The sequence below is a fragment of the Rhincodon typus genome, chromosome 9 (genome assembly GCF_021869965.1).
Source record: "Rhincodon typus isolate 14 chromosome 9, sRhiTyp1.1, whole genome shotgun sequence".
NCBI classification, from domain to species: domain Eukaryota; kingdom Metazoa; phylum Chordata; class Chondrichthyes; order Orectolobiformes; family Rhincodontidae; genus Rhincodon; species Rhincodon typus.
In genome coordinates this window covers 4,378,276-4,398,116 of record NC_063340.1, presented here as the reverse complement: position 1 = coordinate 4,398,116, position 19,841 = coordinate 4,378,276, and the positions used below count along the sequence as shown (strand labels likewise).

Sequence of the window (19,841 nt, the reverse complement as noted above, 5' to 3'; positions counted from 1 at the left end):
GTACATGTGACAATAAAATCTTATTCTAATTCTAAGGATTTGTTAACCTGTAGGTGGGGGTGTTGGACAAATAGAGATGCGCTTGCAGAAAGCCAATATGGGCTCATTGGGCTGAAGGTCTCCATTTGTGTAGTCACTATTCTATTATTATGACTTGGTTTCACCTCTCTGGCTAAATCTACAAATCTTTGCAAATTGTAGTCATTAAAGGACAGGAACACCCAAGGTATACATTACCAGCCAAGTTGGGATGTAAAAATATTGATTTTAATTTATTTGATTTATTACTGTCACATTTATCAAGGTGCAGTGAAAAGTGTTGTCTTAAGTGCTTTACAGGCAGATCAGATTATACAAGTGCATCAGGGTAACAGAACAGAATAAGACCATACGACATAGGAGCAGAAATTAGGCTATTTGGCCCGCCGAGTCTGCTCCGCCATTCAATCATGGCTGATAAGTTCCTCAGCCCCATTCTCCCACTTTCTCCCTGTAACCTTTGATCTCCTTGACAATCAAGAACCTATCCATCTCAGTCTTAAATGTACTCAATGACCCGGCCTCCACAGCCTTCTGTGGCAGTGAATTCCATAGATTCACCACTTTCTGGCTGAAGAAGTTTCTCCTTATCTCCGTTCTAAAAGGTCTTCCCTTTACTCTAAGGCTGTGCCCTCAGGTCCTAGTCTCTCTTACCAATGGAAGCATCTTTCCAACATCCACTCTGTCCAGGCCATTCAGTATTCTGTAAGTTTCAACCAGATCCCCCCTCATCCTTCTAAACTCCATCGGATATAGACCCAGAGTCCTCAAACGTTCCTCAAATGTTAAGCTTTCCATTCCTGGGACCATTTTCGTGAACCTTCTCTGAACCCGCTCCAGGGCCAGTATATCCTTCCTGGGATATGGGGCCCAAAACTGCACCCAATACTCCAAATCTGGCCTGTCCAGGGCCTTATAAAGCCTCAGTAGTACATCCCTGCTTTTATATTCAAGTCCCCTCAAAACAAATGCCAACATTGCATTTGCCTTCCTGAGAATACAGGATACAGTGTTACAGCTGCTGAGAAGGTGCAGAGAGAGATCAACATTAATATTCCAGCGGTCCATTTAAAAGTCTGATAACTGTGGGGAAGAAGTTGTTCTTGAATCTGTTTGTGCATGTACACAAACTTTTACATCTTCTGCCTGACAGAAGAGGGTGGAAGAGAGTGTAACCAGGGTGGGAATGGTCTTTGATTACTGGACGTGTATTTAAGAAGAACTAATTTGACATATTGTAGGAAAATAGCTGGGATCTGGGATTAAATTGGGTAGAGCTCTCAAAGAGCCAGTATAGTCTTGATGTGTTGAAGGGTCTTCAACTGTACTGTGAGATTCTATAATTCATTAACCCAATCAAAGATATACCGTCTTGGTGATAAAGGTGAATCTGAGTGTTAGCAGTGTTCCAACCTGTTCTCAGTGGAATCAAAGTCCTTCCCAACTCCACTATGTTCCCTGGATCTCCTTAACCCACATTCCATTCCCAGCCTCTCTCCCACCATTGCTTTTTGTTGTTCACCTGTTGCTGGGGTGGTCTTCTGCTTTATTCTTCCATGGGATGTGGGTTTCACTGGCAAGACCAGCATTTGTTGCCCATCCCTAATTGCCCTCAAACTGGGCACCTTGCTCGGCTATTCCAGAGGGCCGTTAGGAATCAACTACATTGATGTGAGTCTGGAGTCACATGTTAGTTGCACCAGGTAAGTTTTCCTTCTTTAATGGAACATTAGCGAGACGGTAGGACCTTTTGTGGCAATTGTACGATAGGTTCACGGTCACCATTACTCAGGCTGGCTTCTGAAATTCCACAAACTGCCGCTGTGGATTTGAATTCACACAGCATTACCCTGGGCCTCTGGATTACTAACCCATTGACATGACCACAAACTACACCATCATTTCCCCAAAACCACAGTCAGAGTTACTCAACGATAGGGAACCCAAACTTAATAAAAGTGCAACTGTGTCACAGGATTGGGCCTCAGACATTCAGGCATCACATGACCCCAATTTCTCCAGGACCACCTCCACTCAGATTTAGTAGCACAATGCTCTCCTCCTTCTTCTCCCATGTTCTGTCAGTTATTCACCTCTCATTTCCTTCTTCCTCATCCTCCTCTTCTCCATCTCCCCTCTCCTTCATCTTCCTCTCCTCCATCTTCCCTCTCCTCCATCTGTCCCTCTCTTCCACCTCTCCCTCTCCTCCATCCCCACTCCTCTATCTCCCTCTCTTCCATCTTCCCTTTCCTCCACCTCTCCCTCTCCTCCAACTCCCTTTCCTCCATCTCTCCTCTCCTCCATCTCCCTCTGGTGTCTGGGAGGATACAGCTGAGTGTGAGCTTCAAACAGGATCTTAGTGAGTGGAAGTACAGCTTCAAAGGACTGATTGGCCTAATCCAACACTTTGAAGTTTACATTCCTGAACTATCGCAGGACTTTTCGCTCAGATTTTCAGCTCCCGTTGGTTTTAGGTGGGAGGGTCATTTTCAAAATCCACTCCGAGAAGCTGGTGCATAAGCCAATCACTGGAGTAACTACAGCATAAGTTCATTTTGGAGAATAAGCAAACAGTGCTGAAAGCCAGGTTGGTGGAAAGATGGAAATGGCTTTTGGAGAGAGATAGTAGGAACTGCAGATACTGGAGAATCTGAGATAACAAGGTGTAGAGCTGGATGAACACAGCAGGCCGAGCAGCATCATAGGAGCAGGAAGGCTGACGTTTCGGACTTAGACCCTTCATCAGAAATGTCATCACAACCCTGAGTGAGAAATAAAGATTATCTTCCTCTCTGTTTCAAATGGGCATTTGCTGATTTTTAAACAGCGTTCCCTAGTTCTAGATGAAGTTTCTGATGAAGGGTCTAGGCCCGAAATGTCAGCCTTCCTGCTCCTATGATGCTGCTCGGCCTGCTGTGTTCATCCAGCTCTACACCTTGTTACCTCTGGAAATGGCTTTTCACTGCTTTACATATGAACATATAAATTAGAAACAGGAGTAGGCCAGTCAACTCCACAAGCCTACTCCCCCATTCAATAAGATCCTGGCTGCTCTGATTACTCTGCATTCCTGCCTTCCCCCTTGCTTATCAAGAATCTATCTAACTCAGCCTTAAAAATTTAAGGCTTCCATTGCTTTTTGAGGGACTGAGTACCAAAGATTCACAACCCTCAGTGAGAAATAAAGATTATCTTCCTCTCTGTTTCAAATGGGCATATGCTGATTTTTAACAGTGTTCCCTAGTTCTAGATTCTCCCACAAGAGGAAACATCCTTTCCACTTCTACCTGGTCAAGACCCTTCAGGATCTTAAAGCTTATACTATGAAAAGATGTTCCTTTCACGAGCTTTATCTAGAATATCTGTCTGTGGTCACAGGTACCTGCAACCAACCTTATGCTACTCAAGACACAGGTCATGTTACACCAGCCCAATGTATCATTTGCATCTTACATTTCATCGCTAAGTATATGTTTGGCACGTGAGATACTCCTTCTGCACAATGCAAATCCTCCTCCTCAGCTGTTCTGAATTAAGATTCACTCTGACACTCTGTTAGTGCATTTTCACCACACTCCAGCAATAATATTTAATAAAGTAACAGATTAAAACACAAGATCAAACAGAAATGTTCGCTTTCCAACTAAACTGGAGATAATTCTTGATTTTCAGTACAAATTAAACAAGAGCCAGTGATGTCCTCATCCCATGAACGAATAGAAATAACAAAAAAGAGCAAATTTAAATTAAAATTTGGCCCATGGATTTTGAGGTCACATGATGAAAACAGCATCAATTGATTTTCAAATCCTGGGAAAATGTAAAAATTCTAATTTAATTCAGCTGAGAAGTGATAATGATTGTAGAACTGATAGCATGTGGGATTTGAGACAAATAAAAACTGCAGATGCTGGAAACCTAAGTAGACAAACAGGAGGCTGGAAGAACACTGCAAGCCAGGCAGCATCTGGAGGAAAGGAGCAGTCAATGTTTCAGGTATTGCCTTTCAGGACCTGAAGAACGTTAATATTCGAAACGTTGACTTCTCCTTTCCTCCAGATGCTGCCTGGCTTGCTGTGTTCTTCCAGCCTCCACCATGTGGGATTTGTTTGGAGTTATTTCTTAACCCCATTTCAGGGGAAATGTTACTGAGGCACTGCCTGCTCTTTCAAGTGGCACATGGAGGATCACCTATGACACTATCTTGGAGAAGGGCAGGGGAGATCTTCATGTCCAATACTTACTCTTAAATCAACATCAGTAAAGAACAAATTACCTGGTCTTAATGGGAATTTACTGTGCAAAAATTGGCTGTTGCATTTCCTAAATCACAAAACTAAATAAAGTTCAAAATCTTATCATTGGCTGTAAAGCACTTAAAGGTATCTGCTGTTGTAAAAATGTAGGTGTTGTGACATAAGGGGTGTGATTTGTAACTTAGTGTAGATATAACTTAATGTAGAGATTCCATTTTGTGCTTGTGGCATATGGGTTTGGTCATTGTTTATGAAGGAGTTTAATGTTTAACTTGCAACTATTTCTGTAGCCATGGTGACTACTTTTAAAACATAGCAGAGGACAGAGACTTTCTGGAGAGTAGTAATGGAATTTTGTTCTTATTGGGTGAGTTTTACAAATGAACGGAGTAGACATCTCTGCATTAGCCCTCAGTTAGAAGGTTCTGGAATGGAATTGTTTTTGGCATTCGTTGCTTGAAGAAATTTTTTTTTTAGTTCCAGTTTTCACAAGTTTTGGCTGAAGCTGGGTATGTAAGGCAGTTACTGATGGAGAGGGAGACAGTTCAGAACTTTTGAGAAACAGGTTACCTCACTGTAAGTGAAAGTTCCAGACCAGAAAGGGTTGGTTAAACCTTGGATCGATTATTGGAAATTGAGAATATCTAACTTCAATCGTATAAAGGATCCAGTAAGAGTCAATCAGATTCTAAAGACCGGAAGTTAAGCCACAGTTAAATGAAATTCCATCGGCAAGATAGGAAGGGAATTCTCTCTGGTGTGAGTACTGTAAAGGAGTGCTGTTGGAATTTTTGAGATTGCATTTTACCATCTGTTTCAAAATCTTTAATCTTGTGTTATATACAAAGTAGTTTGGTTTATTGTATGGTTTTCTTAATTTCTTTTGTGTCATAAACTTCTAATTTATTGTTAAACGCACATCTGCACCATTGCAAGACCATCTCTCTAAAGACCATGTCACTAAAACCAAATAAAAAGAAAAATAAATGATCCATCAAGCCAGATTTCGGCCTGCAATCTGACAGATCCAATAGTAATATAAACAATGATGTAAGGGTTTTGCTTTTACAAAGCATCTTTAACCTATAAGATCTTATATAGGAGAATTAACAACTACAATTTGACACAATCACAGGAAGAGACAACATGGCAGGTAATTGAAAGTTTGGTCAAAGAGGTAGACTTAAATTATATTAATAGAGCAGAGAGTTTAGAGAGTTTGTTTGGTGTTAAGAGAATTTAGGATCACAGTGACTGGAAGCATGGCTACCAATGGTGGAGTAAACAAAATTGGGCTATTCAAAAGATCAGAATTGGCACATCTCAAACATCTCCAAGATTAGAGGAGGTTACAAAGATTGAGAGGGTGGCAGGGTGGGGGTGTTCAAGGTCCTATTTGTGCTGCATTGGCTACAGCAGTGAACAACTGGAAATGTGGATAATTCTAATAGTTAGAAGTCAGTAAATCAGACCTGCAGTTGCTTTTTGGGCACTGAGGTATCTGTTTTCCTCTTGACAATAATTTCAGACTTTAGTGATCACTCGGAATACTGCCAAATCTAAAAGGGAGACAAATCGCATTAGCTAGTTGTTGGTGCAGTCTCAATAACTGAAAGACTATTACATCTGTTGCTGAGATCGGTGGTTGACTGACGGTAGACAGAATAATTACTGTTCTGTCACAGTCAAAAGTTCTTGGCATTTCCAAGATTGGAATTTCAGTATATAAAATTTAAGGAGTTTTAGAGTAGTTGAAAGAAAATCTGACAGATTTCAAGTCCGTTTGGAAAGGACATAGAAAAATTCCCTACTTAGGATCACTTCCTATAGAATAATTTCTGTTTTTACACAATTTAACATGCACCAAAACATTGCTGAGATCAACAACTTATGTGATACATGTTTCAGTTCCACAGATTTTGGAAAGTAAATATCATTTGTTTCTGTGTCTGACATAAGGTTCAGTGGGTTTTGAATGAGACTGTGGTTAAATTTGGGACAGATGTTAGCAAATGTTGCAGCAGTCTTTTGATGTAAGGTCAAACATTACTTTCTTTATTTAAGCATAATAAACAACTATACATATTAATATACTACAGATGGGTCAAGGCTTCCCCACTGCCATAAGGCTGCTAGAGTGAACTGTCTCCTTATAGTCATATGTACAATAATCCTTTATACCACATGAACTCTGTCAGAATGCAATTTTCCTTATATTTCATCCCTTTGCAGCTAATTGATCCACAATGTCACTTATTCTGGTTAAAATTTCTTTTTCATTCACGGGATGTGGGTGTTGCTGGCTGGGCCAGCATTTATTACCCACTCTTAGTTGTCCCTTGAGAAGGTGCATGTCTTCCTGAACTGCTGCAATCCATTTGATGTAGATATTCCAACAACATGCCTGTTAACTTACAGAATCTCAGAACTGAAACATTTCAATCTCGGAAAAAAAAACATGCATGCTGTAAAGAATAAAGCAGAACATTCTCAAGAGATTAGAAAATACTTCTGTTACTGATTGGATCATTCATTGATGCAGTGGTTTCAGTACCACAGCAGTAGTGTCCCTACCTCTGGACCAGGAGGTCTGGGTTCATGTCCCACCTCATCCAGAGGTGTGTATTAACATCTCTGAACGGTTTGATTAGGAAAATATCACGGGCTGGTTTCGCTCACCAGAGGGTATTGATTAGCAAAGGAGAGAGCAGGCTGGAGTTTCTATTGAACTGTGAAGGGTGAATAACAGTTGTGGATGTCAGACTGACTCCTGCTTCCTGCTTCAACCCATCTCATCTGAGCTAATTATTGCATTCATCATTTTGGTGCTGGTTTAAACACATTGCCCCACTAAGTATCTGTAATTCCTCCAACAGCCATACACCCCCCGACCCGTACACTGCCCTTACCTTATTAACACCATCTGCCATAGCCTGTAAAGTCAACTCACGAGGTCCATCCACAGTTTTACCATCATCGGTTGGCCCCCAGCTGGCGCTGTAGATATCTATAATCTGAGGCATGTGACTGATGGAAGAGGCTTCAATGATGTCAGTCATGAATGGCTGGTCCAGCATACGAATGCCTGTAGAATGTTGAGAGGTCATGTGAATGTTTCTGAAAATATTGATATGGTTCATTCATTCATTGGAAGTGAAGCAATGATTGTGTGTGGACTTCCTATTCCCCAATGGAATGCTGATGCTAATGATCCAATGTTAACGGATGACTGCACATGCTCACCTCTGATCTTGTCAGACTGCATAATTATGTATATAAATATAATACTGATTTTTAAAAAAATATTAACAAAATCTACCTTATTTAATGGTTGCATCAGTTAGCTTGGATGGTTGGCTTGTGATGCCAACAACATGGGTTCAATTCCTGCACCAGCTGAGGTTACCATAAAGGACTCTCCTTCTCAACCTCTCCCCTTTGCTTGAGGCATGGCAACCCTCAGCTTAAACCACTTCCAGTTGTCTCTCTCTCTCTGATAAGACAGCAGCCCTATAGTCTGGAAAGACTTCAGCGACTTTATCTTTTATCTCTAAACTGATGTTGCTTTTTCATTAATTTTTTTTGGCGTTTCTGGGGTCTTTATCATTCTTTATTTCAATTTATTTGAGACATTTCACTGCTACTGACCATATACCTGGGCGTCAGCGAAAGCAGTCTTTTTGGAAACATTATTCGAAAAATATCAAATTATGATAATGGATTGTACAGAGGCATTTGGTGTTCAAAGGGATTGGTGTGTCCTGATTAACAAATCAGAGGAACACGATATGCAGTTACTGCCAGAACTGAAAAGGCAAAAGTTGTATGGCAAGTGGAGCTTAAGAACGTAAGATTAAAGAATTCTTGGTGTCATTATATAGGACTTTGGAAATGAAATAACTCTTCAGAGGCTGGCATCCCCATCAGCAATCACCTTTTATTTACAAATGCACTGACAATAGCACTGCCTCTCACTGAGTCAGAATTTCAGGGCTCAATGTCCCTGACATTCACCGCTTAATGTCAGCCTGGGCTCCCTGCTCGGACCTGCATAACAGCCCCAATCAGGGGTCTCATATTCTATGAGGACCAGTTGGCTGACCTCAATACAAGCACAAGTAAGTCTACACTTGGAATACTGTGGAAGAGGTAGTCCACTCTTCAAGAAGGATCATCTTGCCTTGGAATTGGTATAACAAAAGCCCACTGATTGATTCCTGGAGTGAGAAAGCTGACATACAAGGAGCGATTGAACAGAATGGGACTATACTCTTTGGAGTTTCTAAGATTAACAAGTTAATCTCACTGGGATATATAGAATTCCCCATGATTTTGATCGGGTTGATGCTGAGAAACTGCTTCCCCATTATCTCTGGTCCAGGAGATAATCATTTCAGATTAAACTGAGGAGAAATGTCTTCACTCACAGGGTTGTGAATCTTTGGAATTCTCCATCTCAGAAAACGGTGGATGCCCAGTCATTGAGTAGATTGAAGGCTGAGGTTGGTGGGTTTTTAGACACAGAAGAGAATCAAGGAATATGGGGACAGGGCACAGAAGTGAAACTGAGGTAAGAAATCAACCATGATTTCATTATATTCTGAAGCAAACTTGAGGGGCTGAATGGCCACCTTGCACTCCAATGTTTTATATTTTTATATAGTGTCCAGTTTAAACTGAGAAATGCGCAATCATTTGTAAGTTTCGAAATAGGACACAGACTTGTGGTGGTCTATTGCATAACTGAAGGAGTGAGTATTCCATTATTTGCTACTGCATCTGCTTTCTAGAACCAGTGTGGGAGTTGTTTTATTGTGAGTTCACTTATTTCAGTATTATTTTGCTTTGATGCACATTATTGAGATCCAATTGAATCTCCCAACTCCCAGTGACACAGGTTGCCTCAAACCTGTCTCTCGACATGTCTCACTCATAATCATTCTGAAGTAGGATTTATGTATCAATGTCACAAGACTACCTCACTCTTAAAAATTGTTGTGGCCAGAGAGTTGGGACGAAAGTTGCAATTTGTAGTTACGTGAGTCAGTGTTGGAGAGGGAGGGGAGGGTAGACTGGGCTTTGAACCAAAATATCAGGTGGGCATTATTGGCCAAACAACCCCTGTATTCAGTTCTTCTGATTGACTTCTTAAAACATTTATTATTCATGGGATATCACAGCAAGTCCTGCATTTATTACTCATCTTAAATTGCCTTCAAAAAGGTGGTGATACTTTCTTGAATCACTACAGTTCCTGTGTTGTAGGTACTTGTCGACTCACGGTGCTGTTAGAGAGGGAGTATCAGAATTTACAGTGTATTTCCAATGATATATTTCTGGGCTAGGATGATGTATGGGTTGGAGGGGAGCTTACAGATGGTGATGTTCCCATACATCTACTGCTCTTGCCTTTTGAGGTGGCGGAGATCGAAGGTTCATAGGCTACTGTCAAAGGAGCCTTGATGAGTTGCTGCAGTGTGTCTTGTAGATGGCACATATCATATGGCATGCCAGATCTTTTATCACTGGGAAGGTAATTAGCCTCTGTCCAAGAATGATATGTGCGTTTTTCATTGTCAGAGGGAGTACCTGAAAGGCACCGCTCTACATGGGGAAAGGCAAGGACACTAGCAAGTATGAAAAACCACTGTCAGTATGGGGATTGAAGCCACGCTGTTAACATCATTCTGTACCATCCTTTAGCCATCTTGCCAACTACATTAACCTACCCCTACCCTTTCAGCAATAATGTTTGCAGATTATTATTGAATATTCATTTGAGTTTTAGTTCAATGAGCCAAAATACCACAGGCAAATATGTTCAAATAAAGACAGGGATTGGAAAATCAAATTCAATGACTATAGAACAAAAACAAAGTTGCTGGAAAAGCTCAGCAGGTCTGGCAGCATCTGTGAAGGAAAAAACAGAGTTAATGTTTCAGGTCCGGTCACCCTTCCCCAGAACACAATGACAATGGAAAACAAGCTGCTTTCCTTTGGCACTTTCAGTTTAGAAAAACATCCTAAGGAATTCACACAAAAAATTACTGTATTACCTTTTCCTCCCAAAAAGTATTTTTTTTCTCTCCGTTACTTAATTTTGCTTTGCATTTGTAAAATTTAATGGGGATTTCTGCCTCTCGCTCATTTTATTCCTATTTCTCTTCATTAACATAGCTTGACACATATACCATACCTGCCACCCGTGATGAGTAAGCCACTCCCACACCACATATATTGTTATTGGCAGCAGAAGATACTTCACCAGCGCACCTTGTCCCGTGGCTGCAAAAAAGGATTCCGCAGTTATTCAATGACAAAACAAATCGCACGCCAATTACTGTTTTTGTCTTGCTCATGATTCAGGGCATGTAGACATTGCTGGTAAAGGCCAGCATTTATTGTCCATCTCCAATTACCCTTGCAAAGGTAGCGAGGTGCCTTATGGCACCTGAGTGGCGTGTTAGGCCACTTCAGAGTCAACTGTGGGTCTGCAGTCACATGTAGGCCAGGCCAGGTAAGGTTGGCTGATTTCCTCCCTTGAGTAACATTAACAAATCAGACGCATTTTTCTGACAATCTACCAAATTTATGCTCGTCATTAGTGACACTAACTTCTGATTCCAGGTTTATTTCACGACTGTTCAATTCCACATCTGCTGATTAGAATTCAGGTTTCTGAAGTGTGACTTAATGCACTGTGGCAGAGAAAACAGAAGAGCTGCCAGTTGTTTAAATAGAGAAAGACTGCAGAAAGCAACAGTGCAGAGGGATTTTGGGGTCCTCATCAATGAATGACAAAAGGCTGGCATCCAAATTTAATAAGGTAATAAGGAAGGGAAATAGAATGTTGGCCTTTATTTCAATGGCAATGGAAAGGAGGTTTTGCTAAAACTATGCAATAAACCAGTCAGACTTCAGCTGTAATACTGTGAACATTTTTGTGCCCCTAATAAAGGAAAAATACACTGACATTGGAGGCAGTCCAGAGAAAGTTCACGAGACCAATCCTGGGCATGGAGGGACTGTCTTATGTGGAGAAGTGAGTAGATTGGACCTTTATTCAGAATTTAGAAGAATGAGAGGCAGTCTTATTGAAACATAAAAGATTCTTAAAGGTCTTGACAGGGTAGATGTGGAAAGATGGTTTCCCCTTGTGGGAGAGGACAAGGGGGCATCATCACAGAATGAGGGGATAATAAATACTGACCAGAAATGAAGAGGAATTTCTTTTCTCAGAGGGTGGAGAATCTTTGGAATTCTTTACCACAGAGGGCTGTCGAGGCTAGGTCATTAAGATAAACAGATTTTTCATCAGGAAGGGAATAAGGGTTTTGGGGAAAAGGCAGGAAAGTGGAGTTGAGGATTACTAGATCAGCCATGGGCTCATTGAATGGCAGAGCAGACTTGATGAGCTAAATGCCTACTTCTGCTCCTATATCATACAATTTTATGATAATTGTCTACAGATTTGTTAATATAGTTACAAGAATGTGCCACTGGTTTGTAAATAATGGTAGCCATTAGAGACATAATTGCAGGTTGACATAGATTGATACTTGAATATTGAAGGGGATTGGATATTTGGGAAGGTCAGGCAGCTAGGAAAATGTGGAGGGATGACTCTGTTCATGTATGGTGGATGGAGAGGATGACGTAAGTTATTAATATTGGAAATATTCTGGGTAGAGATGAGAAATGATAAAGACACAAAGTCACTCACGGGTGTACAGCACAGATCCCCTATGAGAAACCATATTGCAAAGTGGAACATAGAGGGAAAAATAATGGGAGCTCATCAGAAATGCATGGCATTAATCATAGAAGATTTTAATCTACACGTAGACCAGAGACGTTAGCTGGGCAAAGTAAGCCTCGATGACCAGTGTATAGAATGTTTTCAGGATAATTTACTAGAATAGCTTTGTAGCCAACCAGAGAGCAGATTATACTAGACCTGGTATCGAGAAACAAGACAGAATTAATTATTGATCTCATAGTGAAAGTGTTCCTAGAAAGTAGCGACAATAACATGACTGAAATTTAAATTCAGCTCCAGGGACAGAGTAGGTTTGAAACAGTTTTTTTAACAACTTAAATAAGTCCAGTCATGAGGACATGAGAGCAGGACTGGGTCAAGTGAATTGGCAGGTTAGACTAAAGGATAGGTCTAGAATCGCAATGGCAGATATATTAAGGGGACATTTAAGAATAAATAAAAGAGACATAATTGCAAAGAATAAGAAAGAAAGAATAAGGAAAAGTCCAAGGGACAGGTCCCTCATCCATGGTGAACTATAAATGTTAAAGATAGTATCAAACTAAAAGAAAAAGCATATAATTATGCAAAGGCAGGTGGCAGGTCAGTGTTACTGGGTCAAAATCCTGGAATTCCCTCCCAAAAGGCATTGTGGTTCTACCTACAGTACATGGAATGCAGCAGTTCGAGAAGGCAGCTCACCACCACCTTCTCAAGGGCAAGTAGGGACAGGTAATAAATGCAGGCCCAGACAGCGACACCCATGTCCCACAGTGAGCAAGAAAAAGTTTCTTGAGAATTCGCAGGATTACATCAACTCAATCTCTGCTCGCCTCACTCCCTCCAAACTTGCGGCTCCCTGTTCGCTCAGGTCTAAGATTAGTGACACTTCTACACACAAAGAGTGGTAGAAGTTTGGAACTGTCTTTCACAAATGGCTGTGATGCTGGATCAGTTGATCAATTTAAATGAGAGATAGATAAATTTTCGTTAACAAAGCTATTAAGGGATATGGGTCAAAGGCAGGTATGTGGAGTTAGGCTACATATCAATCATGATCTCATTGAATGGCAGAACAGACTCAAGGGGCTGAATGGCCTACTCCTGTTCCTATGTTTATTGTCACTAAACCTGTTGCGTTTTCTGGCGTACTGACCTCTACCTTGCTGAGCTTGAGCACCAAGTGTGACATAATAGCCCTTGTGGCACAGTGACAGTGGAACTTAGCTCCACATCCTACATCTGGAACTCCATGCAGGCCTTGGTTCAAGTCTTAACTACTCCAGAAGTGTGTAAATACATCTTTGAGCAGGTTGATTAGAAGATATCAGGTAGTTGCCATGGTCACTATTGTTGAGACTAAGTTTCAGTTCCAGATTTATTCACTAAATTCCCAGCTGTTATGGTGGAATTTGAATCCTAGTCCCCAGAAAATTAACCTGGGCCTCTGGATCACTATCACCATTACCATGTACTAATGTAATCACATTACCATACACTGTCATCACTCCTTTTATAAATTCTAATATTAAATGAAAATGCTGTTTATTATTTAACACGTAATTTTTACTTTTTTTTGGACATTACTTCCCACCTCTCATACAGGCAACTATGCAGTTCTATTATGATTAAAAGCAAAATACCCCTGGGCGGTGGAAATCTGAAACAAAGGGAGAGTGTATTATAGAAACTCAGCACACTGGCAGGATCCATAGAGAGAGAAAAAGAGTTAACTTTTCAAGTCCAGGGACTCTTCTTGAAAACGCCTGAAGAATATCCATATCGGACTCAAAATATTAACTCTGTTTCTATCTCTCCACAGTTTCTCCAGCATTCTTCACGTTTATTCAATTCTGTCAGAGTTTTCTAATAGAGTTTTAAAAAGGTATTTTTTCACAGGATTTACGAATTGCTGGCAAGGTCAGCATTTGTTGCCCATCCTTCATTATTTCCAAACTAGGTGGCTCTCTAGACCATTTCAGAGGCCAGTTAAGGGTCAACCACATTGCTGTGGGTCTGGAATCACATATAGGTCAGAGTGAACCAGATAGATTTTTAACAATAATTGATGAAAGATTATTCACTAACAAAGCTAATATTCAATATTAATTGAATAGAGTTTCCCCACCAACTACAGTGGAGTTGGAGCCTATATCCCTAAAGCATTAACCTATGCACCTAGATTACGACTACACCACCTTGTCCTCAAGTTTTTAAGAATCACTTATGTTTTCATGTGAAATATATTCAAGGGCAGCGGTTGCAATCAATATGATACTGCACTTTTTTCTGTAGACATCTTTGTCCAAAGACATCTAATCTTTTCAACACAATAACTTTCATTTCAGTCCAGTCAGCCCGGATTATCTGATAGGATATATCTTTTTCTGAACTAACTCTATTTTCCATCTACTCAGCTCTTCCTCTTTATTTTTGGAGTTCGGCAGAAATAAACAGAAGACCATTTAGCAAAAATTACAAGCTTAGGCATTAAACACAAAACTAGTCATAATTAAACCTGGCCAATTTGTCAGAATCTTTAACTCAAATACAGTACGATAGACCAAATAATCACAGAGACATTTCCAATATAAATGTATTAACGAGAATCCTCATAAAACCAAGAGCATTTTGGCTTTCAACTCCTAAATAAAGATATATTTCACTGTGGACAAAGGATGGAGCACAAAGTGCCTTAAAATGATTTGGATTGAATACAAAAATCAATACCTAATGTGACCAGACACTGACTGCTCTCTGCTGTCACTGAGTGGTCTTGATTGCTTGGCACATTCATAATTCAGCAAGATTGTATGCATTCCAGCATTATGAGAGCCCAGAGCTTCCTGTACAGCACCAGAGAATGACCACATTGTGTCTATATTACCTGTTAAACCAATCACCTGTGTAGCGGGGATACGGATATGGGTCATTGCTGCTGAAATCATAGCTGGCTTCTGCATTCTGTAAAGAGATAGGTACATCAAACTGAAGTTTAAAATGTAATGAATTCTTGTTATGATGAAATATGAAAACACAGTCATTTAGAGACACAGAACTGGTAAAGACACAGCAGTTCGTACTGCAGCAAAAAAGGGTACTGCTTAGTTAGCAACCAATAAATTGTGATTGTTTGCAATTAGCCATTCTTGAATTTGTCCTGATGAATGAAAGAAGCGAAGCTTCATCAGCATGTCTTGCTTATTGGACTTAGATCTAATAATTATGACCATTTTAAACTGAGTAAGGAGGTTTTCTTTAACGTGGAGGTGCCGGTGTTGGACTGGGGTGGACAAGGTCAGAAGTCACATGACACCAGGTTATAGTCCAACAGGTTTATTTGAAATCACAAGCTTTCAGAACATTGAGCCTGATGAAGGAGCAGCGCTCCAAAAGCTTCTGATTTCAAATAACCTGTTAGACTATAACCCGATGTCATGTGGCTTCGAGCTTTTCTTTATGTAAGGTTCTTTCATTTGGAAATGAAATAGTGAAAATCCAGAAATTCTGCATCTAATTTTAACACAGGTTTTGTCTCACACGTCGAATGTCACATGGTTTCACACATGTAATATGATTGTAAATCATATTAATCCCTGGGATGGAAGGATTGTCGAATGGTGAGAGATTGAGGAAACTGGGTATGTATTCTTTAGGGTTTTGAAGAATGAGAGGCGATTTTATCGAAACTTGCAGAGCTCTTACGGGGCATGAAGTGGTTGGATCAGAACCCAAATTCCTACGGACTTATTGAAATTTGACAAGATGTGTTATTTTAAATCAAAGACTGCTGAAAGATTACAAATATATCTTTGCATGGCTTGGATGTCTTCGCCTGGAGAATATCATCTGGAAATGGATGATAGTGTGGGACCTACATAAGCACCCACTGAAGAGGTTTACCACTGCCCTCAGTCTGAAAGACAAGACAGAGGAGCTGGAAGAGAAGGGGTCCTTAAGGAAGAGGCAATTCCTGCAGATTGGATTAGGAGCCTAGTAACAGTGAAGAAAATTTGGAAAGCTGAGAGTGTGCATAGATCCAAAGGATCCCATTAAGGATTTGAAGACCATAATCAGAATCTAGAGTGGTTGCTAGACACAGCTCACTGGAAGAACCTGAAGCTGAGCTGGAAAAACTTGTAACTGAAAATACCTGAATTCACATACATAGGTCACCTACCGACAGTGAAAAGATCCTGTCCCAGTTTTAAACCAGTTGCAGCTGAGATGAGTGGATTCTGCTTACTATCTGCTACTTGAAACTGTAGATCAACATTCCCTACTGCACTTACAGAGTCATTCAGCTGCATTTATAGAGTCATCCAGCATGGAAACAGATCCTTCGGTCTAACTCATCCATTCTGACCAAGCTTTCAAATCTAGGCTAATCCCTCTTATCAGCGTTTGGCCCATATTCCTCTAAACTTTTACTTTTCATGTTCCTATCCAAACGTCTTTTAAATGTTGTAACTGTACCACATCTACCACCTTCTCTGGCAGTTCATTCTTGGGATGAGTATCATTCCATTGCTTCACCTCAACTTTACATTTCAGGGTTTCGATTGGGTCCAATCAGGTCAGCATGTTGAGTCACATTGCACAGGTCTGTGTAGCTCATCATGTTGCATAAAGCTCCCAGTATCTACTTGACTTTTAACCTTCACTTGATACTCTCCTGCAGTCAAAATTTTAATGGGCAGAAACTATTCTGAGCACTTCTAACCTTATGATACCAACCTGTTGTATGATGTAGAGTGATTCATCAGAATGGTCGTATCTCCAGCAACCATCTTCATCCAATAACATTGCTTCTTTCCAGCTATAAGCTTGTGTGTAACATGATCTAGGTTCTTGCAGTTAGTATAATGTTTCCCCTACACTGGACATCTTTTTGTTTCTTTTGTGTGGTATCTTTTACAATATTTAGATCCTGTACTTTGCATTAGATCGTTTTGTTTGCCCTTCAGCATTTTTTTTCACCGCCTATGTTGTTTTTGTTAGGACTGGTTTGTTTCTCAGCATTATGTGAACCCACAGCCATATTTCTATTAGTGCTCCCCAGCTGAAAGCTCCAACACCAGAGCTGTATGTCGATAGTTTTCTTGAGAGTAAGATTCCCCTCTCTCAGCAGACGTGCTGTCTCGCAGAATCTCTAATGCCTCAAGCATCCTATTACTAATGAGACATCCAAACTCATCAGCTAGATGTCTCAGTTCCATCACATATTGAACAATTTTCGTCCTCTCCCCTTAAGTTCTGAGATGGAATGTATACCATTGGAACATTATTGGAATGGAATTGGAATCCAATTGGAACCATTGGAATGGAACATTAATACAAGCTTCAAAGTGTAATTTCAATGTCCTTAGAATTTCCCCAGTTTGGCTTTCTTGATCCTCACTGAGTTAAGGGGTACATTACAACTTGTAGCTCACTTACTCCAGCTCTCTTAACACAATTGCTACTCCAATTGTTCAGGTTGTTTTTTTTTTATTAACTCTGTAGCTATTTCATAATTTTGCCTTTGGGACTGGAATCATCATATTGTGTGTTGTGAATCATTGTTCAGTATCATTTCCACTGAACTAGAAAATTCACAGTCAGTTTGACTGATCCAGTTGTTTAACATTGCAAGACTGCTGCTCTAATTCTTCCTTGCTGTTTATTACCATTGCTGGCTCTCTTGCCACCTTGGAAATCTACATAACTTCAGTTGGACACTTCTGGCACCATACTTCACATAGAGGTGTTTAATAGCTTTTCCTTCTAAACTGCAAAGTTCACATACCAGAAGTCACATGACTATGTCAGGTCACACCAAATACAAAACTTACAAATGGATTTGTCCAAATGGAATGTGTGTCAACAGGAGTGAAAATACTTTCTCACAGACCAATACATGATATGGACTTCACCTGATGAAGGAGCAGCGCTCTGAATACTTGTGATTTCAAATAAACCTGTTGGATTATAACCTGGTGTCATGTGACTTCTGATTTAGACCAATACAATTATCTTCCTTTCTGATATACTGGTGACACCTCCCCTTCCTGATGCAACAATACTGTCCCTATCCTTTCCACCATAATGATCAGACCCTAGCTTACATTGGACATCTCCACCATTGATGACATGACCCTCCTCAAGATACAGAGGACAGTACCCTACCTCCCATTTCTTCCTCCTTTACTCAAACTAACATGTATTCTCACTGACCGTTCCAACCCAGCTGCAGGCTCCTTACCCTGTTGCTGGCCAGATGACTTCGACAGAGCATTCCCTAACTTACAGGGAGCATAGACTGTCAATCACCCACTTATCAGGCCCACCTCTATCAATAATCAGGTACTTGTTGTTGCTTGCGGCTTTGCTACTGTAATAAAGGCAGTGATCATCCATTAATCAGAACTTTAAAAATGTTTGAACTGAAATTGAGGTTTGTAGTGAAGGCTTGTTCAATACATCATAATTGAACTCGCACAATCACCGTGATAGTCTGAACATCAGCCATTTATGTGCAGCTAATTCTGTTCAAATATTTATAGGATCCTGTCAATTTTTAATAGCTAAAATTGATGTGTTGCATTTCCCTGAAGAAACAGCGCTCCTTCGCATGTGAATTAAAGCACATATTTCATAAATAAGATGGGCTGTGTCACAAATTCACCCACCATCATTATCTCAACCAGTTGTAAAATTCGATTGATTGGATCATCCAAATTTAATAGCTGATAATTTCCAGGGATCAACTTGACTCCTCATCAATATTTTGCCTTGCAGTGGCGCCTATGGTGGAACTAAGCCGAAAATGTGCAAGCCAATGACGAGGACACAAGTGCAGAAGAGACAGGAGCAGGCTGAGACCATTTGGCCCCTTGAGTTGACTTTCCCATTCAATACAACCAGAGCCTATGTTCTACCTCCATTTCTATTTTCTGTCTGTCCCTTATATTCCTCAATTCCTCGATCATCCAACATCCTATTGATCTCAGCCTTGAATCTACTCAATGGCTGGAAAGTGGGATTAGTGGAGATGGGTTGCCACAGACTTGATGGGCCAAAGGGCCTCTTCTGTGCTGCATGACTGAATGACTAAATACCCACAATCATGTGGGGTAGATTCTTCCATAGATTAGCAGCCTTCCGATTGCAGCAATCTCTCTTCATCTCAGTCCTACATAGCAAATTGAGGTCATGAGCTGAACTTTCCTGATTGACTTACTACTTACCTGATTGAACATCAATGATTCTGATAAGGTAAATACTGAGAGGTTGCTTCTGCCTCTGGTTGGGGAGTCTAGAACATGGGAACGCTGTTGAAGGACGGAGATGAGGAAGAATTTCTTCCCAAAAAAAGGGTTGTGAATTTTAGGAATTCTTCACCACAGAGGGCTGTGGATGCCCCATCGTTGAAGATGATTTAAGGCCAGGAAAGACAGATTTGGTTTCTCAAGGAATCAAAGGCGAGCGCAGGAAAGTGCAGTTGAGGTCCAACTTCAGCTGCAGTTATATAGAATGGCAGGGAGGCTCTCAATGGGTGGAATGGTCTACATTTGCACCAATCTGTTTGAGTTATCAGAGGTTGGGCTTGGTGTGAGCGGGTGGCTCAGAAAAATTGTGCCTTGAAATAACTAAATTCAAGAGGGCATGGGATGATCATTTGGATAGAAATGGTAGAGTGGCCTTACTTCTGAACCAGGAGGTTTGGGTTCAAGTCCTTCCTGCTCTGGAGATGTGTCATAATGCATCTGAACAGGTTGATTAGAAAATATCTGGAATTGCAGCAC

At 40.6% G+C, this 19,841-nt stretch overlaps 1 protein-coding gene across 1 annotated transcript in view; it reads right to left on the bottom strand.

The window, feature by feature from the left end:
- pcsk2 (proprotein convertase subtilisin/kexin type 2) overlaps nucleotides 1-19,841 on the bottom strand; it is an 84,176-nt gene that overhangs the window by 18,857 nt on the left and 45,478 nt on the right. Inside the window, exons 6-8 of the mRNA XM_020516710.2 lie at nucleotides 14,942-15,018; nucleotides 10,492-10,580; nucleotides 7,205-7,380 (exon numbers count right to left, since the gene is read on the bottom strand). Of these exons, the coding sequence (XP_020372299.1) occupies nucleotides 7,205-7,380; nucleotides 10,492-10,580; nucleotides 14,942-15,018 (342 nt within the window). The remainder of the gene's footprint in view (nucleotides 1-7,204; nucleotides 7,381-10,491; nucleotides 10,581-14,941; nucleotides 15,019-19,841) is intronic.